This window comes from Polypterus senegalus, chromosome 10 (assembly GCF_016835505.1).
Source record: "Polypterus senegalus isolate Bchr_013 chromosome 10, ASM1683550v1, whole genome shotgun sequence".
NCBI classification, from domain to species: Eukaryota; Metazoa; Chordata; class Cladistia; order Polypteriformes; family Polypteridae; genus Polypterus; species Polypterus senegalus.
The window spans coordinates 174901936-174928075 of record NC_053163.1 but is presented as its reverse complement, the minus strand read 5'-3'; the positions used below and the strand labels follow the sequence as shown (position 1 = coordinate 174928075).

Sequence of the window (26140 nt, the reverse complement as noted above, 5' to 3'; positions counted from 1 at the left end):
GGCAGATTACAGACGCTTCCCATCCAATCTAATGGAGGCTGAGAGGGTCAGCCAGGAAGAATGGGGTAAACTGCCCAAATCTGGGTGTGCAAAAGGTATAGAGACTTACCCATGAGGACTCAAAGCTGGAACTGTTGCAAAAGGGGCTTCTTCAAGGTAATGAACTAAGAGTCTGAATGCTTACATGAGTGAATTTGTAACCTTTTCGAAAACATTAGGGGTTATTGATGGACAAAAACGGAAAATGTCTCCATTTAAAATTCAATCAAGTGTGCAGGAAGTGAAGGGGCCTGAATACTGTCTGAATGAGCAGTACAGATTCAACATTCAAACTTCGACATCTTTTTAATTGTAAATCTCAATTTTTGTTAACAGATAGGACTTTTATACTTTGCCATCTACTGCAGGCTCTGCAAGTGGACTTTAAGAATAAAGAACGATAAATGAAAATGAGCAGCAGCAGTAAAATCCTGTCCTCAGGTGGGAGATTTCTGAGGAAAGTGTGAAACTAAACACTCCGTGGTCGTGTTTGTTCAGCCTTACACCTGTGTTACTCTTAATCATAAAACGACATGGAATAAGCTACCATGAGCGGCTGAAATTTATAACACATTTAATTATATTATAACACCACACAAAAGCAAAACAGAATTTGCAAATTTTAGGCTTACAAAACAGAAGTTTAGATTTACAGCCCCGCAGTAGAATGAATCCGACGGAAGCGGAGTTCCTGTTTCATGCCTACATCAAGCTCTGGCCTGCTTTTGCATCTGCTGCTGGAAGCTCTGAATTCGGCTTTCTAGCTCTGGTCGAAAGTGTCGGATGAGACCCTACGGGAAGAAAAAGATTTCAGTTTAGCAAATTAAATCCTTAATAGTCACAAACATTTAAACACAGAGGACTGCTGAATGTAAAAAATACACAGTCATAGTCCTGCCATTTTATAATGGTAGCCACAAGGCATGGGATGAAACGGGAAAACGAAAGCATACTCCAATACAGGGTTTCGGGGGCAAATTAAGGAGGAGCTGTATTAAGTGGATTAAGAATATCGTCACAGAAATAAAATATAATAAAATGGCACTTTACTCTTATTTGTCAGACAGTTTCACTAGACAAGAGCTCAGCAACATATGAGTGGCCATGGCCCCCACACTCTAACGCGGGCCCCTAGGCCAGGATCTCTGGCGGGACCTTCACCTAGGGTTAAGGAAACGTGATACCCAATTGGATTTAAATGTAGGTATACAATTTAGTTGAAGATTTGTACGATTCTATGACGCTTAGTTTTTCATGTACTCCGGCATTTTTGATATACTTTTCTAATGTAGGGTTTCCTATAGGAAATTTTCAGACTAAAATAATGGAGGTTGTCGCAGGCCTCAATTTTCTTGCAAAAAGCCGGAAATTTTGAAAGAAAATCAAAATTTTAACTTTAACTCTTTATATCTGCAGAAATAAGTGATGTAAATGTTGAATTTTTTTGTGTAGTATTTCTTATTTAATTGTGTTTAAAACCATGTATAATTTGTTTAAGTGTATTGTTTATAATATTTATAAATAAAGAATATATAAAACTATATGACATCATATCAGCAATTAATATCAAAATTTTCAACCAGTGGAAAAGGTCTACGTTTTATTTGGATTCGTAAAACGTCAAAGTGAGAAAGTTGTAGAAAAATGTATGTAGAAATTTTTTTATCTGAAAATTTTTTTGATATTGTTTTCAAAATATTTTATGCGGAAGTTGACACTCAACGCTGTAGGGATCAATTTTTGCTTTCTGTTCATATGTTTTGTTTGTGCATAATATCTACTCATCCTGCGCCAGGCTCCTGTGATTCCGGGCCCCCTGGCTACAGCCCTGTCAGCCCCCCACTTGTGGGGGCCATGTGAGTGGCTACTTATTAAATTCAGGACATATTAAATACTCTGGAGATTACTGAGAGCAATGAGCTACAAAGACTTGAATGACTAAACACACCACGAGGACAACATTTAACCACTGCTAATTCAATAGGAGAGGTAATTAAATAAACTTGGCAACACAGTAAAGATGAGTTAACGAGGAGTCAGCAAGGCCTTAATAAGACACTGGAGTTTGCATCGTGGTGAACTGGTTAAATCAGATATCGCAGCTTCAGAGTCCAGGGTACAAATCCTCGGCCTAGGCACTCTGTGTGGGATTTCTTGCATCACCCTAAAATTGTGCATGTTACATAAACAGGCAGATCTGAACTGGTCCAATGTGAGCCCTGCAATAAATCGGTTACCTGTCTAGGGTTGTTTTCTTTCTTGTACCTTCAGTTCTGCCCATATGGAGTCCCACATCTGCAACTTCACATGATACCACCCTTATCTGTTGCCCCTCTGGGCACTCAGCTCATCAAAATTGCATACTGCTGGCAACACGTGTATCCATTGATGGTGCCGATTTTTTTCTTGCTTTTACTGCCCTACCCTTGTATTATAATAAAAGTGTCACAATAGTGGCGAGTGTATATATTATAAAGATGCCAAAACAGCACAGAAGAAAAATCTGCAGAAGAGATCCTAAAATTGTTTTTATATTATCTCGTATAATAATTATGACGAAGGATTCACCCAGCACAAACATAGATTATGAGAGAAAATGACAGATGTACTTCTTCTCCATTCTGGCACATGGCTTCGATCCATTAACACAAACATCATAAAATTCAGGGATAGGTTTTTACCCAAAGGTCAAAGGGCTACACAACACCTATCAACTGCAGTAAATGTTTCATGGCCACAATGTCTGGTGGTGTGTTCACTGTCTGTTTCTGGTATCGCAACACATTCACTTGTCAGTGGGAGTCATGTAAATCCGTTCTTCACGGAGGATACAGAGACAAAGATGGCAGAGTCAATTTTGCAAAACTATTTTTCATGCTGAAAAATGTGCATACATGGAGCAAGTCATCTAGCGTTGGTGTTGAAAGTAGCGCAGCGCAGGCCTTCAAGTACAGACTCAGCCTTATAAGATATATCACATAAAAAGGAATATACAGTCATATGAAAAAGTTTGGGAGCCCTTTACTTTCAACAAAAAAAGATAACAGTGGTATGTCTTTCATTTCCTATGAACATCTGAGTACTGTGGTGTTTTCTGAACAAAGATTTTTAGTGAAGGCGTATTTAGTTGTATGAAATTAAATCAAATGTGAAAAACTGGCTGTGCAAACATTTGGGTCTCCTTGTAATTTTGCTGATCTGAATGCCTGTCACTACTCAATACTGATTACTAGCAACACCAAATTGGTTGGATGAGCTCGTTACGCCTTGAACTTCATAGACAGGGGTGTCCAGTCATGAGTGGTCAAAGGTATTTAAGGTGGTCAGTTGCAAGTTGTGCTTCCCTTTGACTCTCCTCTGAAGAGTGACAGACAGCATGGGATCCTCAAAGCAACTCTCAAAACATCTGAAAACAAAGATTGTTGAGTATCATGGTTTAGGGGAAGGCTACAAAAAGCTATCTCCGAAGTTTAAACTGTCAATTTCAGCTATAAGGAATGGAATCAGGAAATGGAAGGCCACAGGCACAGTTGCTGTTAAACCCAGCAGGTCTGGCAGGCCAAGAAAAATACAGGAGTGGCATATGTGCCGGATTGTGAGAATGGTAACAGACAACCCACAGATCACCTCCAAAGACCTGCAAGAACATCTTCATCTTCTACAATTCAGCACAATTTGCAAAAAGAACATCTCACCAAAAACAGGGTCACTTGTTGTATGCAAATATTCATTTAGACAAGCCAGATTCATTTTGGAACAAAGTGCTTTGGACTGATGAGAAAAAAATTGAGTTATTTGGTCATAACAAAAAGCACTTTGCATGGCGGAAGAAGAACACCGCATTTCAAGAAAAACACCTGCTACCTCCTGTCAAATTTGGTGGAGGTTCCATCATGCTGTGGGGCTGTGTGGCTATTTCAGGGACTGGGGCCCTTGTTAAAGTCGAGGGTCTCATGAATTCAACCAAATATCAACAAATTCTTCAGGATAATGTTCAAGCATCAGTCACAAAGTTGAAGTTACGCAGGGGTTGGATATTCCAACAAGACAATGACTCAAAACACAGTTCGAAATCTACAAAGGCATTCATGCAGAGGGAGAAGTACAATGTTCTGGAATGGCTGCCATAGTCCCCTGACTTGAATATCATCGAAAATCTATGGGATGATTTGAAGCAGGCTGTCCATCAAATTGAAATGAACTGGAGAGATTTGGTATGGAAGAATGGTCAACAATACCTCCATCCAAAATCCAGACAATCATCAAAGGCTATAGGAGGACAGCGTCTAGAGGCTGTTAGATTTACAAAAAGAGGCTCAACTAAGTATTGATGTCATATCTCTGTTGGGATGCCCAAATTTATACACATGTCTAATTTTGTTATGATGCATATTGCATATTTTCTGTTAATCCAATAAACTTAATGTCACTGCTGAAATACTACTGTTTTCATAAGGCATGTCATATTTATAGGAAGTTGCTACTTTGAAAGCTCAGCCAATGATAAACAAAAATCCAAAGAATTAAGAGGGGTTCCCAGACTTATTCATATGACTGTATATTATATGTTGGCACTTTTTTTGACAAAAAGTATACACTTTAACCATAACCATGTATCAAATGTAGCATAGAAAAAAACATATTTTAACATAAAAAACAAAACAAAGTAACAGAAGTACAACAGTCCTGTATGTATGAGGTATGAGTGGAAATCAGAAAAAGTAGTTTGTAAAAAAATCACAGTGATAATTATCTCCCTATTTTGAATCAGTCTAATGGAACATTTATTTCATGTTAATTTATATTTTATTAATTCACAGAAAAATTGCATTCGCTATATGGAATATCTCTCTATAATATATAAAAAAATCTTAGGACGAGACGAGACATTTTCAGAGAGATAATTCCAAGTCCCGCGAGACGAGACTTATGCCAAGAGATGAATTGAAAACCTAACAGGTCCAAGCAGGGGCGGAAATAAAAGACAAACAATAGAACAGTAGAAGACAAAGTAGAATGTTGTAAAGACGTTCAAAAACTTTTGGCGCAATACACATGCAGAGCAGGTTAGAGATTATGAAAGTAGTAAAATTCAAAAGTCTCACAAAACTGATAGTAAAGATCGCATTAGCTCAAACAAGCGGAAATCATTACTCAGTGAAATAATGGAACAGTGAAAAAAGATCAAATACATGGACGTAGGTGATATGACAGAAGTATGTAGATATCTTTCGGCTTTAAAGTTTAAGTCGGAGACTTGTAGATCGTCTAATCCATGTTGCCATCAGGGAAAAGTAGTGTTTCTTTCCAATGAAGAGGCGTATCCACGAGAAATAAAAGATTTGTTACTTGGTGAAATTGAAATCCACAAACACTACAGGCAAAATATTCGAATCTACAATAATCTGCCCACGTTCGCATCATTCAATGCTCAAAGCATGGTTTTACACAATTTTGGACCAAATGCTATGAGAATCTGTGGTCCTGAAACAATTAAAGCTACAAGTTTAACTTCAAAGAAACCACAATTCAGTCAGGTTTGTATTTATGATCACGGAGAAGCGATGCAACATAGAATTGAAAGAGTTAAACGATCGGACATATTAGAAATTCTACAACCAATAATGGATACAAATCCATATGTCCAAAAGTATCGTACTTTACACAAAATTTATCAGAAAAAACATGGACAAAGAAGTTTTCTTGGATTTCTATATGAATTCTGAAAGATCATGCTCGCATATATAATAAACCAACATGTGACGAATTGTCAGTGATAATAGTTTCGAAAGACGGAGATATGAAAGACAGAGTTGATATTTGTGTTTATCCAAAAGCTCAGCATGATTCGTTGTAAGTTGCAGATCCGGGAAACGACTGGTGCGTAGGGCCCACATGGGGGTTGGCAAGCAAAGCGAGCAGGGGGCAGAGCCCTCTAGTTTTGTTGAAAAAAATATTTTTTTCCACATTCAGATGGACTGTACATATTTCCTTTTCAAAGTCACATTTTTGAGGCAGCTTTCATGCACATTACCTGAACTGGCCAAGCTGCTCCATCTCCCAGAGCACAAATGGTATGGCCTTCAATCTGCTTACTGATTTCCCAGATCATATCAATCTCTGCAATTCCGGCATCACCACGTACAAAGCGCCACATCATTTTGTTCATCCAATCAACACCTGATGATGAAAGCAAGAAACAATCAGAAAGTCAGAATTGCTTCATGTATCTTAGCATCTTTTCTCAGATAAAAAAGACAAATCAGCTGCAGCTAGTTAAAAATGATGCAAGAATGTTAACTGAAAAAATGAACACATGAGCACATCCCTCCACTCTGAGCATACTGTAGTTACACTGGTTACATGTGTCTTTTAGAATTGACTTTAAAATGTCAGTTTTAAAGGACACATGCAACTATGCTCCGGGACGAGAGGGGGAGCCGTCAGTAACAGTATCATCTCTTTTCTCATCCACAGTACCGAGAAGACGCCCAATGCGTGCAACTGACTCCACATTTTTGGCTGCAGTCCTATAAAAACCAGAAGTTCCTGGAAGAAGGCGCCTCATTTTCACCTGAGCTTGCCACATAACGGAGGTCCCCCAAGACAGACCCACTCTACTGAGCTGTACTGAATTAATAAGCCAATCCAAGGCAATGACTGCCTATTATTTGAGTTCTTCTGCATCGTTGTACACCTGCTTTCCTTTGCTAATAAAAATGTGCAATATAAATAAATGCGTCGCAAAGCAATTAAGTTCATGATAACACAATTGTGAACAATCACTACATTATTACACTTCAGGAAGTAATCAATAACAACAGTATTATCACATTATATATCAGTCTATTTGATTCAGAATTGCAGCTAAAACACTACTGTTTTTACAAAAGTGTACGTTTTGTACAAGTAACTGTCCACAGTCCAAATAAAATCCAAGTTTGAGCCGTAAATGTCTACATTATTTAGTTAAAATCCAGAATGAATACCTTGCATGAAGTGTGCTCCAACTGTTCATGACTAATCAATATTTTTTAGAGGCATTTTATTTCAGTTTAAGTCACAGAGTCAAAAACACCACATTAACAGTGTTGCAGAAAACCAAAAAATAAATTAAAAGTCACAGATCACATTTTCCGGTTGCATACATTACACTTTTAAATGCAACCGTTTTATTTTAGATGAAAACATTTACAACAACATTTATTTATATAGCACATTTTCATACAAAAAGTAGCTCAAAGTGCTTTACATACTGAAGAAAAGAAAAATAAAAGACAAAATACGAAATTAAAATAAGACAACATTAGTTAAAGCCTCAATGAACAATTGACTATTGGATTTTACTTTTTGGGTGTTTTAAGTTAGTAAATAAGATTTTTCAAATACATCCCAAATTATCAAGATGACGCAAACTGCAATGAACACAGCATATTTTTTCATTCAAAGATGGGCAGTGTATTTGTCCATGTTCACCCTTTAGCACTTCAAAATAAATTTTTAGTATGATTGTTTACTACAGGGGTGTCCAGCTCTGGTCCTGGTGGGCCGCAGTGTCTGCAGGTTTTCATTCTAACCATCTTTTTAATTAGTGAGCCATTTTTGCTGCTGATTAACTTGTTTTGCCTTCGTTTTAATTGACCCCTTAGTTGTTTTTTTTTTCCGTAATGAGTAGCCAAACAATAATGAGACACAAAATGAGCAGCCACAAGACCAGCTAAGCTGAAAATAAAGAAAGGTGAAGGTCTCGGTCATATTGGTCTGCTTAGGTGACCCAAAACATCATGACGGTGGTCTTAGAAAAAACAGAAAATCAACAGTCTGCTGTGGCAGAACGAGAGCAGAAACAAGTCCTGATATTCAATAATGGCTTCAATTAACAGCAAGAATTGGCTTCTCATTAAGAAACTGGTTGGAATGAAATTGGATGGAGTTTGATGTTCTTGTTTAGCTGGTCATCTGTTGGCTTATTTCACAACTTATTTCTGTTTGGCTGCCATTTAATGAAGAAATTAATCAATTCAGAGGACTGAATCCTTACAAACAGGGCCATTAACATGAAGGGAAAATGAGTTAATTAGCAGTGAAAACTGGTCACTGATTAGGAAAAGGGTGGGAATGAAAACCTGCAGCCACTGTGGCCCACCAGGACCGGCACTGGACACCCCTGGTTTACTATAACTCAGCCAAACAGAAGAAGTGCTGCTGGTTTGCAGTGACCTGCATTATTGTCGATTGGACTTAATGTGTAATCCTATGCACCCTTGTCACTGGGCACAATTACAATAAATTGTTTCGACTTCATTATCAGCACCTACCAATGCAATGGCTGATTTAATGCATCTCTCCACTCATCAGGCTAAGTCATTACTTTATACTTCTGTATAAAGAAGGACTGTTATAGAATGAGAGTTAAGAGTCTTCAGTTTCAATAGTGTGGTCATTTGGCATATACTGGTGGCTAATGGAGGCTGGTAGAATGTCAAACTGCTAATAGGTTACAATTCTTGTTTCAGTAAATATTCCCCACACAAAAATGGTGTATGGCCAAAAAAACAAAGTGAAAGGTTCAAATAGCATAAAATGTTTATTTTTACCTTCCCTACAGGGTGTGCACTGTCCACAGCTCTCATGTTTGTAGAATTCAATGAGGCGAGCAATTGCTTTCACAATATCTGTCTGTGAAAGATACCAAAAAGTGATTAGGTTACAGACACAGCATATCAGCTCATAGCTTAACTTTCAGTATAAAATGAAAAGGGATGAAGGGAAAGATCCTACGCCCAGCGGCAGACCTCGACAGCCCTGCTCCATTGACGGACCAATCAAATTGCACACATCTGATAATGTTTAGCTGGCAATGCAATACACGTCAGATTATTAGTTTTGTTAATTAGTTCCTACTTGGTTTTTGATGTATTTGAACAAACCTGTTTCCTTATATGTGACAGTTCTGTATTTAATTAATCTGTTCATGGATTTTATCTTGAGAGTTGTTGTGGCGCTCCACACTTGCGCTTTGTGAGGTGCGCTGTAAAAGAACAAAGTAGTGTGACTGTTGTATTGTATTTCGGAGGTGGCCAAGACAGACAGATTGGCCATACAGTTCTGTGATGACGATTACTTGTGCTTTGGTTTATGTGTTGTATTTGCCCCATTTTTTGACACTTACTGCATGCCCAACCTACCTGGAAGGGTCTCTATTTCTCTCTGAATTAACTTTCCTAAAATTTCTTCCCCTAAATATATATATATATATATATATTTTTTGATCTTCTTAAGGAGTCAAGACAGGGGAGCTGTCAAAAAACAGGGTGTTAAATCCCATTGCGGTATTCCTTGTGTGATTTGTGTAATAACACAAACTCTGCATTTCCCACTAGCAACTAGCATTTTGAAAGGATTTTATGTGAAATTCCCTACTGGCAAGTTCACGTTTCCCATAACTTGTAAGAATTACTGCAATGGTGAAAATACCTGAAATGTGACAATCAGCTCCTGTAGTTGGAAAAGGAGCACAGTACTCCAAACTCGATATAACTGTGTCAGTCAGTCAGTCTCCAACCCGCTATATCCTAACATAGAGTCACAGGGGTCTGCTGGAGCCAATTCTAGCCAGCACAGGGCGCAAGGCAGGAACAAATCCCGGGCAAGGCGCCAGCCCACGGCAGGGCACACACACACCAATCACACACCAGGGACAATTTAGGATTGCCAATGCACCTAACCTGCATGTCTTTGGACTGTGGGAGGAAACCCACACAGACACGGGGAGAACATGCAAACTCCACGCAGAGAGGACCCGGGTCTCCTAACTGCGAGGCAGCAGTGCTACCACAGTGCCACTGTGCGGCCCTATAACTGTGTGTAAACTGTAAATCAAAGCTCTGATGCATTACAGTAATTTTAAAATTAATGTTTTGAGCACTTTTAAGGGTAATTACTCTTCTTTGTGCTAATCTGGAATGTATATAATAGCTAGTTTTCAGTTTTTGGGGTCTTTGCTTATTTTCATGTACTTGTGTAACAATGCCTTACGTTTTGTACTTTTTTTACTGCAGATAAATTTCCCTCGTCTGCCTAACCCAGCCTACCAGAAATTAAAACATTCATTCCGAGTGCCTCTGCCTGTCACGTGATGGCCTTTGGTTTCATCCAATGTAGCTTTTTTTGAAGGTTGAGCCACATTGCTATGGACAGCGAGTTTCCTCGAAAACTAGGCAGTTACATGTGAGTTTTGTGAGGTTTTAGTTTGAAATAATAAAAAGAGCATTACAACCTGCACTGGAGGGCTAGTGAGGCCCTCATACTAAAAAACAGTAAGTGTGTTTAGAACATGTCCTCATTTTTTAAAATACCCCAGAACAGAGATGGCAATTTTAATACTCAACAATACAGCTTTTATGGCATTTTTTTGTAATCAAACTGAAGCAGAACTGGATTGGAGGAACACGGCACAAACAAAAAGATTAATGAATAGACAAAGAAAAGCTGTCAAGCGAAGGGGTCAGCTTTTACTGGTTGTATTTCAATTCAAGCTATCGTAACTATTCTAGAACTGTAAAATTCTCACACATAAATGTCTTAAAAATGTAAAGTTATTTACAATATCTCTGGGGCGGCATGGTGGTAGTGCTGCTGCCTCGCAGTAATGAGACCCGGGTTCGTTTCCCGAGTCCTCCCTGCGTGGAGTTTGCATGTTCTCCCCGTGTCTGCATCCGTTTCCTCCCACAGTCCAAAGACATGCAAGTTAGGTCATTGGCCATTCTAAATTGTTCCTAGAGTGTGTGCTTGGTGTGTGGCTGTGCCCTGCGGTGGGCTGGCGCCCTACCTGGGGTTTGTTCCTGCCTTGCGCCCTGTGCTGGCTGGGATTGACTCCAGCAGACCTCCGTAACCCTGTAGTTAGGATATAGCGGGTTGGAAAATGACGGACTGACTGACTGCAATATCTCTTTATTTACACCGCACGCTAACTCATAGAATTAAGACTTTTTAAAAATGGTAGAAACAAAAAACGACATAAAACCTTTCACAAAGCATGATTTGCAAAATTTCTTTTAAATAAGAGACCCAAGTGGGTAGGGTGCTGCCTTATGGATCCATTGACCAATGACTGAATGCTGGGCCCAGCTGTTGTACACAGGAAGTTTGAAAGAAAACCTACACAGACTTGGGAGGACGTGCAAACGTTCTTAATTTTTCCTCCCATATCACCAGTGACTTACTCAGCAAGTTACTTAGCAATTCCACATTGGCCACGTGCGAGTGTGGATATTTCCTACCTTGCATAAAATGCTGCCAGTATAAGTTCTAGCCCCTCACAATCACACACGATTAAATAGGATAAAGAATAATGTTATGCCATAAATTAATAATTGTACACAAATGTATCCATTTATTAAATATTTTTCATCCAATTATAGTGTCACATGGTGCCAGTTAATCACCAGATTCAAAATTAAATGTACAAAGCCAATGTAGGCCTGTTTAACATACAAACACTAATGATCTGAAAGAAAAATCAGACAAACAAGGAAAAAAAAAGAAACACGAAACACAATATGAAGAGAGTACGCAAAACTCTACATTCCCTGCGACCAGGCTAGGAATCAGTCTTGTGCCACTATGACTATGCCATTCAATTTCACAGAAATGTTTAAGTGATTTCTGATTATAGGTTTGACCAAATTAAAGGTAATCATACTAGCAGCTGGTAATGACTATTTTTTATTTGACTCAACATTTAAAAATTTCATCAGTGCTGCTTTATAAAAAAGTATATATTTACCGATTTGTCCATAACAATGAGAGCTGCAGTTCCCAATCCGGTCTGAGCTTGGATAAGTGCATCAAAGTCCATCATGACATCTTCACATACAGACTTTGGAATGAGTGGGGTGGAAGAACCTCCAGGAATCACAGCCAAAAGGTTATCCCAGCCACCAATCACACCACCTGGGAAGGCAAAACACACAAAAAAGTCACAGAAGTTGGAATTTTCAAACAATGATTTCTACAACTGCAAAAGACAATGGGCTATCATGTTAGAGTAGTGACCTCTGAGCGGTACTGGGCCACGAAGTGCCATCTTCTACGTTGCCAAGCAGCTTATATAACCTCTCTCTTAACTACTTAATAGAACTACTTAACGGATTTAGATCAGGGTTTTTTCTATAATTTGCTTGAACATTCTGGTTGATTTTGTGACTTTCTCGTCTCCCCAAGTATCATAGTTCGCTTGCGGTACCGATTTATTTGCGCGAATCCGAGAGAGACTCATTGGGGTGCGGGGCCCTCCTCACTCACAAGTCTGCCTCGGGACGTAACCTTAACTCAGCTTAGTTAGCAAAGGGGAGAACTACTTAACGGATTTAGATCTGTTTTTTTCTATAATTTGCTTGAACGTTCCAGTTGATTTTGCAACTTCTCTCATCGCTCTGAGAATCACAGTTCGCTTGTAGGAGTGATATATTCGCGCTAATCCGAGACAGAGGCTGCAGGCCAAGGGGAAGGGTGTGGGACCCACCTCACTCACATTCCAGACTCGGGGCGTACCTTACCTCCGTTTAGCTAGCGAACGAGAGAACTACTTAACGGATTCTATAATTTGTTTGAACATTCCGGTTGATTTTGCGAGTTCTCATCGCACTAAGAATCATAGTTTGCTTGCATGAGCGATATAGTCGCTCTAATCCATGACAGAGGCTGCGGGCTGAGGAGAGGGGAAAGCGTGACATCAGTAGTAGAGAGCCAGATAGGGTCCTCCTCGCTCACATGCCAGCCTCCGTTCCAGTCTGTCTACCTCATTGTTTTGGAGTGTACCTTGCCTCTGCTTAGCTAGCGATACCCGTTTGTTTATTGATTTTTAAACTTTGTTCCGTTTCACTACTACACGGGCAGGACCGCGGGGGACAGCAAGTAAGCGAAAAACAGAGAAAGTATCAAGTCAACAGAAAGCACTGTAGATGACCACTCTCAGTCAGAGATGAGTGTCCTTTATTTGGATGTCAGTTTGTGCTTCTTGGCCCTTGCGATTTGTAATTCATTGATTGATAGCTTGCGAGTCTGTTCAGTGTTAGAAGTCGTGTAATCATATCAAGAAAGCAATGTAAAAGAAAAACTGCCTTTGTTTTTGAAAATTTACACTATTCACTGACTTTGTTAGAATTCTCTCTTTCAGGCTTTGACTAGCTTTGCTTTAACAGCACTCATGGGAGAACTCTACAGCTAAAACCTTTCAGACGTCTTGAAACTTATTTTCATGCTGAAAAACAAACCCATTTTGATTTACTGTTAGGGTCCTGTCACTTATGCAGACCTCTTTCGGCCTTTTGTTTTTTGTAGCGATGTCGAAATATGTAATGGAAAAAATCAACATCCATCAATATATAACATACAATTACAAGAAATGTATTTGACATTTTGGATTTGTTTATATTTCACTATGACCACCAAAAGCTATTCTAGGGTTTAAACACAAATAGAAGGATCACACACACACACTGTGACAGAAAAGTTGCCCCTTGAAACATTGGACCAATGTGCATTAGAGACTGGTATGAGAAAGTACAAAGCCTGGTACACAAATAATTAGCTTTGCTTCTCTCTCTCATGGCTGTTAATAAAGGGTTGTTCATCAAGTTCAGCATTAAAAAGAGATGCTAACCAGACAGGCACTTCTACTCCCACTACTCTATCACAAGTATGTCCCCACAACACATTCAAGCAACACAATTCAATCTGTTCTCGAAGTGCACACGTGTGCGTACTAGTGTTCCTCTCAATGACCAAATTAATTGTCTTCGTGAAGCTGGGAAGTCATTCTGACGTATCATGGTATGTTAAACTCACATATGCAACAGCTGATGATGATGGTTCCACAGAGGTGTTTAAGAATATTGGAAAGAATCCACGAATCTCAGAACAACACCACGGGAGAACTGATAAGTCAATCTTTCAACATCTAGAAGACTTGACAAGCAATACCAATGTCAACGAGCTCATCTGTAGGTCTTCACTCATGACATCTGCCACAGACCTTTCAAAGCACCCAATAGCATCTGGTATGTTTTAACACTTGAGTCACCTGGATTGCAGTGAATGGACACTGGCCACCACTCAGTGATTAATCTCTTTTCTTCTTGGGATAGTCAACTAGCTGACTGGCACACAGAGTTTATGGAAACAGCAAATCAATTTAACAAATGACCTCAAATGGTAGATACAACTAGGGCTGGGCGATTTTTTCGAATTTACGTTTTAAGACGATTTATTTTTTTATTAAATCGAGGTATAGCGATTTTTTAATAAAAAAATAGATACATTGTAATTGCACCTATGGCAGAATAATTAAGAGGCTTGTCCGACTCCAAACACATGATGGCGCCTAATTAACCTCTCACCTGTGAGTACAGTGCTCTATGAAGGAACGTAATAGGCTACAGAAATAATATCATAGAGATGGACGGCTCTTCACGTCAGGATGACCTTGTGCCAAAGAAAGGTAGTAACGTTTCCTCTGTGGTTTGGAAATGGTTCGGATTCGAGAGTTCAGACGTCGAACAAACTTTTGTCAAATGCAAAATATGCAGAAAGTCAGTTTCAACCGGCAGTGGCAGCACCACTAATTTATTCCAACATTTGCGACAAAGGCACCAAGCTGAATGGGAAGAATGCTCAAAGTTAAGAGATGAAAACAAGCCAAATCCAAGTGCAAAAGGTCCACCTAAAATTGCAAAACGCCAGATGTCATTAGCGGTATCATTTTCCAATTCCGTTCCATACGACAAAAAGGCGCCCCGATGGAAAGAAATGACAGATGCTGTGGCATTTCATATCGCTAAGGACATGGTTCCCATATACACCATCGAAAAGCCAGGGTTCATAAAAATGCTACACACTGCTGATCCAAGATACAAGTTGCCGAGCCACAAATATTTCAAAAACGTAGCTATTCCCCGAATGTACACTGAAACACGTGAAAAAGTAGCAGAGCAGCTTGAAAGGGCATCTTTTTTCTACGACGACTGACCTGTGGAGTAGTCGTACTCTTCAGCCTTACATGAGCCTTACAGCCCATTATGTTGACGCAGAATGGAAAATGCGAAGTTTTTGCCTTCAGACATGTTATTTTCCTGACGATCATACTGGGGAAATAATTGGTCATGGGCTTAAAGATGCGCTGGCGTCTTGGAAGCTTGTGGAGGATCGACAGGTGTGCGTGACCACTGACAGTGGAACGAACATGATCAAAGCAATGACTGGACCCATCTTCAGTGCTTTGGGCATCGTCTTCACAATGACATTGGTAAGTATGATTAATAATTCAAGCATTAAAATCACGGTTATTCAGATGTTATTTCATTAATAGCTGAAATGATGATGATGATTATTATTGTTTTGCTTTCGTAATAACAGTGCCAATAACTTAACATGAGTTTGTTGGTTATAGATTCATATTCTGCAGTTATGAAGGAGAAAGCTCTTTACAATATTTCTGTGAAAGTACAATGAACTGCTATTTCAAATCTTTTTTTTTTTTGTTTGTTTTTTGTTTACTGTTGAAAATTTGCATAACTTTTTGAGTTGACTGATGTAATGTTTACATTGGTTAAAATGGTTATTTTCTTACTATATATTCAGAAGTATTTAATGTTTAAATTCAAATTGCACAATATTTACTTTCATATTTCATTCAAATCTTCTGCAAAGATATTTAACTCGTGAATTTGTTTTACATTTATTTACACCTTGTTGACCAATTTATGTATGGCATGGCCATTAAAAATACAATGTTCCTTAACCAGATGGTTTTTCAAGTTACTTATAAAGAGAATGTTACTTAAGTCAGGTTTTTGTAATGTTTTAAGTTGACTAGTTGACAATAAAAAAAATCGAAATCGTGAATCGGTCAAACTTTATGAAAAAACCTAGATTTTTTTTTTTTGCCTTATCGCCCAGCCCTAGATACAACCCGAGTAGTTCCGGTCAGACACAATCATATATGACTGTCGGTCGCATCTGCTGATTTGATAAGTTTAATAGTATAGTGAGAACTCTCTTTCATGTAAGCTGCCTTGTGCCATTTTTTTTAACAGGATTCTAACCACACACAGTTTCTGTCCCCTACGAAGACGTGTGATGCCAGCACCCTTACCAATTTCCTGAAGGACACATTTAGAATGTTTAAAGTAATAAACAGCAGACTGATTCATGCCCTCCACAGACCCAATACATCCTTGGTACAGCAGTTGTACTGTGATTGGTTGAATGTGTTGCAAGACACTTCTACGTTTCCAGTAAATATAACCCTATCAAAAGCTAAACATTAAAGTTTTAACCAATAACAATAACTCATATGCATATCCCAATTCTAAACTAAAACATCTATATTCTGGATATGTGATTATTTATTAAACACGTGTCAGCTGTTCTATGCACAAGCTTCAATACAAACCCACTGTACTTCTTTCGGGTGTAATAATTAGTTTTGTGAATGAATGCGTTTCACTTACATGCAAGATTCCTGAAATATAACCTTACCCGCATGTCTCTCTATTAGCTCTTTAAGTGGTATTGACATCTCTTCTTCCACTGTACAAGGGTTAACAACATGTCCAGAAATATTGAAAAGCTTAGTTCCAGAATTCCTTTCTCTGCCAAATCCGGCAAACCAGGTGCCACCTCGGCGACAAATTGAGGGCGATACAGAAACGGTCTCCACATTGGCAACAGTAGTTGGGCAACCAAAAACTCCTGTTAAAAAGACAAGATTTTATTATAGGACATCTATGCACAATTCTCACTCGAGGAATGTGGCACTTGTTCTTGTGGTTCCTATTTTTTTTTTTAAACTGCTTATTTTCAAGATTTATCTATTAATTTACTTATAAAATAAATTCCTTTTGAAGAACAGCATGGAAAAAAATAAAAAAGGATTATATCTTTTGGCTGACAAAACAGGCACTTATATACCCATGCATGGTTCCATTTCTGGAACACATAGCAAAAACAGCAAAAGGTCTCATTTTATTTATTCTGAAATTAGTATTCAATTTATTTAAGATTTATCATGCTACATTTTCTTCCACCCTTCCATACCATTTTATTTTTCCACTGACCTACATCAGCAGGAAATGGTGGTTTGAGTCTTGGTTTGCCTTGCTTCCCTTCAATAGACTCAATGAGTGCCGTCTCTTCACCACAGATGTACGCTCCAGCGCCACGCACCACATATACATCAAAGTCATAGCCTGACCCACAGGCATTGCGGCCTATCAGCCCAGCAGTGTACGCTTCTTTGATCGCCATCTACAACATATTTAGGAAATTCTATAATGAGTGCTATAGGTATTTAGCCAATACAAAACAAGCGAGGTGAACAGCAGTTAAACTGAAAAAGACACACTAACCTGCAAGTTTGAAGCCTCATTGTAGAACTCGCCTCGAATGTAGATGTAGGCAGCTCGTGCGCCCATCGATCGCCCAGCCACAAGGCATCCTTCCACTAACTTGTGTGGGTCATGCCGCATTATTTCCCTGTCCTTACAAGTGCCTGGTTCGCCCTCATCTGCATTCACGACCAAGTATTTGGGTCTAAAAAAAAAAATGTTATAAAAAAAAAAAAAAAAAGAGTGAATGTTCTTGTTTTGTTTTTCTAAAACATCGTTTTTTTTGGATGTTTCATGGAGAACACACAGATGTATTGGAGCAACAAGTCGGAATATACAGTGGTGTGAAAAACTATTTGCCCCCTTCCTGATTTCTTATTCTTTTGCATGTTTGTCACACAAAATGTTTCTGATCATCAAACACATTTAACCATTAGTCAAATATAACAAAAGTAAACACAAAATGCAGTTTTTAAATGATGGTTTTATTATTTAGGGAGAAAAAATCCAAACCTACATGGCCCTGTGTGAAAAAGTAATTGCCCCCTTGTTAAAAAATAACCTAACTGTGGTGTATCACACCTGATTTTTTTTCTCCCTAAATAATAAAAACCATCATTTAAAAAACTGCATTTTGTGTTTACTTGTGTTATATTTGACTAATGGTTAAATGTGTTTGATGATCAGAAACATTTTGTGTGACAAACATGCAAAAGAATAAGAAATCAGAAAGGGGGCAAATAGTTTTTCACACCACTGTACGTTACAAGGTCAAGGAAGGAAAGCTGAAACTTCTAATGAAGTTTGAAAAAGTCACAACCCTCCCTATAATGATATGATTAAAAAAAAAAAACTGCATTAAAAAAATAAATGAGTATATGGAAAAAAAAAAAAAGTACCAGCAGAATTACTTTTCTTCACCACACCTTCGAAATATTTTCTAAGGTATTCACATTATTGTTATTTGTATGCCTTACCTGTCACTGGGTTTGTTCATGAAACCCCATTTCATGCCTGTAGGAAAGCCAGCACCTCCTCGCCCACGCAAGCCAGAAATCTTGATCTCATTCAAGATCCAGTCTGCCCCCTTGAGCAGTATCTCCTTTGTCTTGTACCAGTCACCTCTGGCGATTGCACCTTTAAGCCTGGAAGAGATGCACATTGTACTTTGACAATTTAAAAAAAAAAAAAAATGCCATATTCTGTTGCTACCTTATAACAGAAATACAAACAAACACTCATGGTATTTGCCTGTTGGGACACAATATGGATGAATGCGAGTGGCAACATTCACTAGCTTTGTTTCTGTAATTTAAAATAGCACTGTACTACTCTCTGTAACATCTCTCTCAAATTACACTCCAACTGTTACTGATGACATTTAAAAAACTAACCTGAATTTGCATCATTTTGATCTTCTCCATTCATATTTGATGCTCTGACAGTTGTGACAGTTATTTTCAAAGGCTACGCTTGCACATCTTATTTCAGCTGCTCCAATTTAGGGTTCATCCGTCTCCAATTATCCCTGAATTTTACATCATTTTCTACCAGACTTCACTGCCTTATCCTTGCACATATTAAAGCTTTACTGAGCCAAGCCCAAAATAATCTCTCTATTATTAAAAAAAAAATCTTGAGGCGGCAGACTAGGGAGATGAGACATGATCTTCTCAGAAGACAATCTGAAGTCCTGCGAGAGACACTTTAACTTGCTCCGAGATCTTAAAACAATGACAAGCAAAACCCACAGCTCGCAGCAGATGATCCGACCACTTCTCCTTGCATGTGTTCAGCCATCTTGACCCCCCCCTCTTCACATCGCAAGCAGCAGAGACACGAGGTGGCAAAAAGGACAGCGGCTGTACAGGCTTTAAAATGATCAACGGGCAGCACCACTTCACAAAACTTTTTACAAAAGTTTTTAAAGTAAAAGTGAAAATAATGTATATGGAACAATTCCCATGAAAATAACAAGCTCATTAACTCTTTCAGGGCTGATGTCAACTCATGTCAAAAGGAGGAGTTGATGATGGTAATCAACTGTAAACTGCGACAAAACCAACCGTTATGTTTTAGTTGGACTCTCGTTGCTAGAAGGAAAGTTAGCTTCATTGGTTTGACTGAGATTTCCTGGGCTTGTGTGAGTAGTAAGGTACAAACAAGAGCAAAAATGGAACTGACATAATGGTAAGAGATCAATGCAAATGCGTAAAGCAAAATACTCCAGGGACGAAGCTTTGCCTATTATCTCTGAACTGGAATATGACTTGCCGGACTCCGATTTTGATACAAGTGATCGAAAACAAATGTGAGGTTCCAGCTTCAGCTGACTGGTCCCCAGCTAATCGTGGTGCTGAACAGGTTCATGTAGGCTGACACGTTTATGGCATTGTTTGCCAGGAGGACTGCCACTTAAGAATGCCACTGCGACCGTGAATTACAATGTTGTTTTTTTTATATTTTATGATGAAAGTAGCTATTCTATTAATTGATTGAATTAATTAATGTGCGCCCCACAATTTTAGTCACATATGACCACGAAAATTGTGGTTAAAGAAAAATGTATTTTTTGCTTTTCAGTGCATTTATAACTAAAATAAATAAAATCATTTTACATAAAAAAGTATATATTTTATTTTTACCAATCAATTAAAGGATACTTTAATCATTAAATATAAAAATAAAAAAAAAACTGTAATTTCCCACCATGTTAAACAGGTTTCAAAAATTGTTTGAATCAATTAATTTATGTGCGCCCCACGATTTTATGTAGTCACATATAACGGCGAAGATTTTGTCTAAGGAAAAATGTATTTTTTGCTTTATAGTGCATTTATAACTAAAGTAAATAAAATCGTTTTACTTAAATTTTAAATATATTTTATTTTTTATTTCTCATTTTGAGTATTTTGCAAATTCTTTTTCATGAACGGGAAGCTTCTTTATAAGTATTACATAATTACATAATATACTGTATCTTCTTTGCAGAATTATTTGAAATCTAAAAAGAATTATATTTTGGTCTCTGCTTTTCTGTTCAGGCTCTCATGAGATTAGCGCTTGGTCGCTGAGAAAAAAAAAATGTCGATAACAGAACGCCAAGCCTACGGCAAAACTTCCTCATCGTGATCATCAAGGCTACTCCATCACAAGAGTAAACAAGTAAAGTCGGCACACATATCTACCCACTCCACTCACTGAAAGAGGCAAGTGTGGGCAATCCGCTGTGTCTCTCACCTGCATGCTCCTTTATCTCACTCTGTTCTCTCTCCATCATTGTTGTGCGTCCGTTAATTGGAATCGCATAACCATTAATTATGGCAAAATTTGTTACATAATTACGTAATTGCATCGGTTTTGACAGATTATTGCATTGCCATCGATACTGAACACATATGCAAAATTTTAAGAAATTCGCTTTGCCAAAAGTGGGTTTAAATATCACTTGCAAGATTTCACCCAGACAGACAAACAGACAGAGGAGTCAAGTTATATAAAATCTTTTCCTTCTCATAAGTAACTGTTCATTTCAAAATGGTAGATTAAAACAAAACTTTAAACACCTTAAGGCCAGGTTTATACTCCACACGACGCATGCTCCTGCTACACAAGCGTTGTACCGTTTATACTTGCGCACGTACTTTACGTAAATCTGGAAGAATCCAGCAGGTGGCAGTGCGAGATATTATCACGATGAGAACAGGGTCGGCTCCGCTGTGTTGTGAATTGCCTGGAACAGCTATTAAATTCTGATGTGACCTTACCGCAATATCTCTGAAAAGGATGTTTAATGATTAAATCCATCAGTCCAGGGATGTGTTTGTTCCAGCAAGCATCGGGCATGAGTGAGAAACAATCCCTGGATGGGTCATCAGCTCATCGCAAGGTGAATACAAGCACTAACATACACTGGAGTCATTTTAGTGGCACCAAATCCCCAAATCTGCATATCATTGGAAGGAAACCAGAGCACAATGTGGAAACCCAGCAGGAAAACATGTAAACACCAAGCAGGGAATACCAGTGACGTGACTCCCTGCGAGACAGCAGTGCTACTGCTCCGCCACTGTGTCACCCCCCATGTGTGTAATCATTAACAGTATTCATTATTTAAACGAAATGAACGATTTACCTGTAAAATGTAACATACATACTTCAATGCATTTCATCATGAAAGTGATACCAAGTACAAATCTAAGGATTCTGAATTTGCAGAGAGTTGGAGTATCATACATTTAATGTGTTCAGTGTGGTGATCTATTGCTGCTTGCCACTGCTGTCAGGTCCAAAAAGCTTGTACCGATTAAAAACTGGGATAACGTTTACGACGATCTGCTTTAATGATAAAGTAAACTACAAGGTTGAAGTGGACATTTCGAGATTAAAGCCGAAATTTCCACTTTAATCACAAAATACACGTTTTCGCCATGTCCTTAATTTTTTTTCTCTGTTGCTCAAATACAGCGCTGTACATTATGTTGCTGTTGTGAAGTTGCAAAAATAAAAAGATGGCACAAAAGATGGTATGTGAGACTTTTAAAATGCATCGTGTCATTGCGGTCGGGAATATGCTACGCTTGAATATAAAAGCACCACGAATGCATCTGTATGTCGGCATTTTGTTTCACCACCATCATCAAACATCGAAGCGTGCACATCGATCCCGTAGGATCCTCAGAGTGGCTTTCTGTGACATGTAGACAGTAAACAGAGACTCTAATGTCACATTCCAACTTTTATCACACTGCGCCCCACGACTTTTAGCTCGTACTGCAACTCGCGCACGCATCGCGTTAATTTCTGAGAACCTGCTCAGAGAACACATCACATGAATGCTGGGAATGCTTGGCAGCCATGATGTGTGCGAGTTCTGAGTGTGAAGTATAAACAAGCCCTAAGTTGTGACTGCTGGAAAAGATTTCAGCTGTACTGACGTATTCATTTTGCCCAGTATTATTAAGATGATCTCACCTCCAGTCATGTCTTCCATAAAGATTCGTAAATATTCGGTCCTGATCTTTCAATGGGCCATATTTAGTCTTCTTTGGTGTTTCCTTAATAAAAACATGATCACATGACACAGAATTAAAGCAGTGCTGTAAAAAATGTCTAAACAATGTAGAAGGTAAAAAAAGGAGCCGTTTAATACCTTCTGGGCAGCAGAGCTACTAAATCGAGTCACAACTGGGCTGCAGTAAGCTGAAGAGAGGTGGGACCTGCACCCACCGCTCACAAAGATTCGGCAGGTGGCATACATCACTCTACAGCTAAACACAAGAGAACAGAAAATACCAAACATTAGAAACATTTAACATTTTGTAAGGAAAACATTTGTGTACCTCTGGATTCCTGAATTAATTACTCCTAACAACGTGGTCTGATCTTCAGCTAAGCCATAATCATCGACTGAACACAAGCTGCTTAAACTGATAACACAAACAAGTGGACTGCTTCTCGTCAAAACTGAACATGTTATGTAAATATTCAGAAACGTTAGGTGAGAACTTGTCTTTAGTAACTGGTAGGACCCCTTTTAACAATAGTACCCTCTACCATGTTTCCTATAACCACTGATAAGGCTTGCACAACAGTTACGAGTAATTTCAGAGCGTTCCTCCTTCTGTTTAACTTCATTGACTTTTGTGAGGTTTCTTGTAAGAACAGCTCTCTTCAGGTCAGGTCACATCATCTCCATTGGGCTGGACTCGGACTTGGCTACTCAAAAACACCAGTTGTCTTCTGTTTATGCCATTCTCTTGTCAATTTACTCCTGGGCTTTGGTCACGGGCCCATTCTCTGTCCCACACAACTTCTATTACGCTCCAGGTGAGAGGCCACTAACCTAACATTCTCTTGTCAAATTTCTTGATACAATTTAGAATTCGTAGTTCCCTCAATGATGGCAAGCAGAAAAGCCGTCCCACACCATAATGCTCCTTCCACTAAGCTTCACAACCGGCTTCTTTTTCCTCCAAACATGAGGTTGCACTTTTCTGCCATACAGTTCAACTTTTGTCTTGTTCCTCCAGAGGAGACTGTGGAATATTGACAATTTGAGATGTGCAGCAGTGTTTGCTTTGGACAGCCATGGCTTCCTCTGCGAACACAACTCATATTCAGGGCGTTTAGTTTTAGGGCACCAAAGCTGTGGAACGATCTGCCTGCTAAAATAAGAGATGCCCCTTTGGTCTCAAGCTGAAGAGTCAATACTTCAGTCTAGCATACCCTGACTAGAGCTGCTGATTAGCTCTGCATCTGCTTATTAGTTATTTGTACAGAAAAAGAAGTAATACAATGTGTTTAATGTAGCACCCAGAATCAGAAAGCTGGGGGTCCATCAAAGATCATGCGTCCTACAGCACGACAATGATCCAAAACATATTTCAAAAAGGACCCAAAAATGGTTTAAGACACAGCTGTGGAGAGTTCTGAAGTGGCCAGCGATGAATCCAGATCTGAGTCCCTTAGAAAAACCAGTGGAAAGATCTCAAAACAGCAGATGGGGTAAGGCACACTTCAAATCTGATAAACCTGGAGAAGTTGGCAAAAAAAGGGAGGAGGTGGCGAGCATGCGCAGATAATGCACTCACCACATGCCGGACCACCTGGATTGGGATTCAAGTGCAGCGGGTGACACCTCAGCATCGCACTGGAACAAAGGAGTGGTCCAAAATTTCAGGAGAGAGGTCAAAACAAAAACAAACTCATTTACGGTTTGAGGAAGTGCCTGATTTCAGTTACTGTTTCCAAAGGGTGTGCAACCAAATATTAAGTCAAGGGTGCCAATAATCTTGTCCATTCCATTTCAAGAGTTCTCTGTGGAATGATATCAGATTTGACTTTTTTCTCTCTGCTTTTTTTGTGTTCTTCCAATGCAAGCAAAAGAAATAAACATATGAAAAATACTAAAGCATTTGTAACTGCAACATTTTCTGGGAGATGTGCAGGGGTGCCAACATTTTTGCTCATGTATACTGTCGCAGGTGGCTGGGTGTGGTCACCAATCAGCCACCTACTTAAGGAGCCGCCGCCCTGCAATCAAGGCTGGAGTCGGGTGAGGAGGAAGACAAGGTGGAGGCAGAGGAGGCGAGGCGTGTTGTGTGTGACAAGGAAGTGGCTATTAAGAGCCTAGACTTTGTATATAATTGTGTAAATAAACGTGGGTGATGGAGCAAATGGTGTCCGGGCCGCTATCTTTCACAATACATATATGAGCATTTTATTTGTGAACTTGTTACAGCGCTTTGACCCTGCACTGTGAAGAGTACTGAAGTGAAAATATTCAGTAAGAGTTCAAGTTCATATAATAATCTCAATAACACCTATGATATTAATCCACCTGGAAAGGGTCACAAACGTTCAAGGAGGACTGTAATGTGGGGGCAAAAAAGACAGTGTATGATCATAAAAGACAATGCCATCCTGTTGGCAAATCCTGGCATTATGCCCCAGGCACTCAGAAAATATCTAACCTGCTCCGTGCGTCTCCGTGAATCTTTGCGATTTCCCAAACAAAACGCCTTCAGGTACTTAACACTAATCGTTCCAAAAGAGGAGTCCCAATACTGTATAACGTTTTTTTTTTTTGTTGAATCGATTAAGTAAAGATTTACTTTGAAAATACCTGCCGAACTCTCCGTAACCTCTCAGAGATCACAGATGACCTCAACCCTAACCCGGGTGGAGACTAAAACTCTGAAGCAGCCGTCAAATCCTTACATAAAATCTTTAACTGAGCGAGTCTGTGCCATAAGCTCTTGCAGCAGCGCACTCCTTATACTGAGAGAAGCCGCTGCGGTCCTCCTCCTTCTCCTTCACGATTGCCAGCAACCTTGAAATGGAGCAGCTCGGCTCAGACTCACAGCTGTTGCTGGGACAGAACGCGAGCAATAGCAATACTTCATAATCGATCAGAAATTGTGTTGGTTAATTTGGCAATAATTTAAAGTAGGTACAGACATTGCCCTTTATACTACGTTAAGTTACACAACGCTTACACATGAATACAACAGCTAAGTGTCCACGTATAATAACGATATATAAAGAATCACGAGGCAATGACCACTACAAACGAAATAACCGACAATGAGAAAATACATACTTAATTATTTTGAAGTCTTTAATTCATTTATGAAGTAACAGTATCACAGGGCAAAAAAAAAAAAAAAAGGTTACATACAACCTTCACTCACCTCACCGACCGGAAGCCTCCAGTGAATACCGGAAGTGCCATCAACAGTACAGTTTTCACTGCTAGAGCGGCAAAGACCATAAATACTTACAAGTGCTAGAGTGGTCATCTGGGTATCGTTTCTTAAGGCGGGAAGCTGTCTAGGAGACCATATTGCACAGGTATATTTAAATAAAAGTCCTGTCCTCGCCCTTGATATCAGGATTGCCAGTTCAGGGGGAAATCGCCCACATTTTTGGGGGAGAAACCAGGGCCATTATTATGGAGTTGGGGTTGGCGGAGGGAAATGGAAGAAAGAGTTTTATTTTATTTTTTTACTTCTAAAATATGGTAAATATGGCAAATTAATAAATATAATTGTAAGCAAATAACCTTGACTTAAAAAATGCTAGATGCAAGTAACTTAATTATACCAAACACAAAGAAGAGGCGTTTTGTTATGTTTTAAATAGTCGCTACTGTTAAGAAGGAAAGTTTAACTGCACATGAATTAATAATAATAATCAAAATAATTCAT

At 39.0% G+C, this 26140-nt stretch overlaps 1 protein-coding gene across 4 annotated transcripts; it reads right to left on the bottom strand.

Moving 5' to 3' along the window:
- Positions 1-596: 596 nt before the first annotated feature.
- Positions 597-25683, bottom strand: ndufv1 (NADH:ubiquinone oxidoreductase core subunit V1). 4 transcript variants are annotated; one of them, XM_039767731.1, is made up of 11 exons: positions 25625-25683; positions 22582-22699; positions 22404-22486; positions 18407-18574; positions 17451-17634; positions 17160-17349; positions 16582-16794; positions 11828-11994; positions 8637-8718; positions 6074-6219; positions 597-830 (listed from the first exon to the last, which is right to left on the bottom strand). In XM_039767731.1, the coding sequence occupies exons 1-11, from the start codon at positions 25663-25665 to the stop codon at positions 747-749; spliced, it is 1476 nt and encodes a 491-aa protein (XP_039623665.1). In that variant the 5' UTR covers positions 25666-25683; the 3' UTR covers positions 597-746. The 4 variants fall into 4 exon arrangements, with proteins under 4 accessions (XP_039623665.1, XP_039623667.1, XP_039623668.1 ...); XM_039767733.1 differs by having other exon boundaries at positions 25615-25638; XM_039767734.1 differs by lacking the exon at positions 25625-25683 and adding an exon at positions 25534-25557.
- Between the last annotated feature and the right edge of the window lie 457 nt (positions 25684-26140).

Bases quoted from the DNA above. Each gene is read 5' to 3' on its own strand.
- ndufv1 (XM_039767731.1), bottom strand. From the start codon at position 25,665: ATGGCACTTCCGGTATTCACTGGAGGCTTCCGGTCGGTGAG. The intron at 22,487-22,581 runs GTATTAAACGGC...GTTTTTATTAAG, and splicing joins GTAGCTCTGCTGCCCAGAAG to GAAACACCAAAGAAGACTAA. The intron at 831-6,073 runs GTAATGTGCATG...TTCTTCCCGTAG, and splicing joins GAGCAGCTTGGCCAGTTCAG to GGTCTCATCCGACACTTTCG.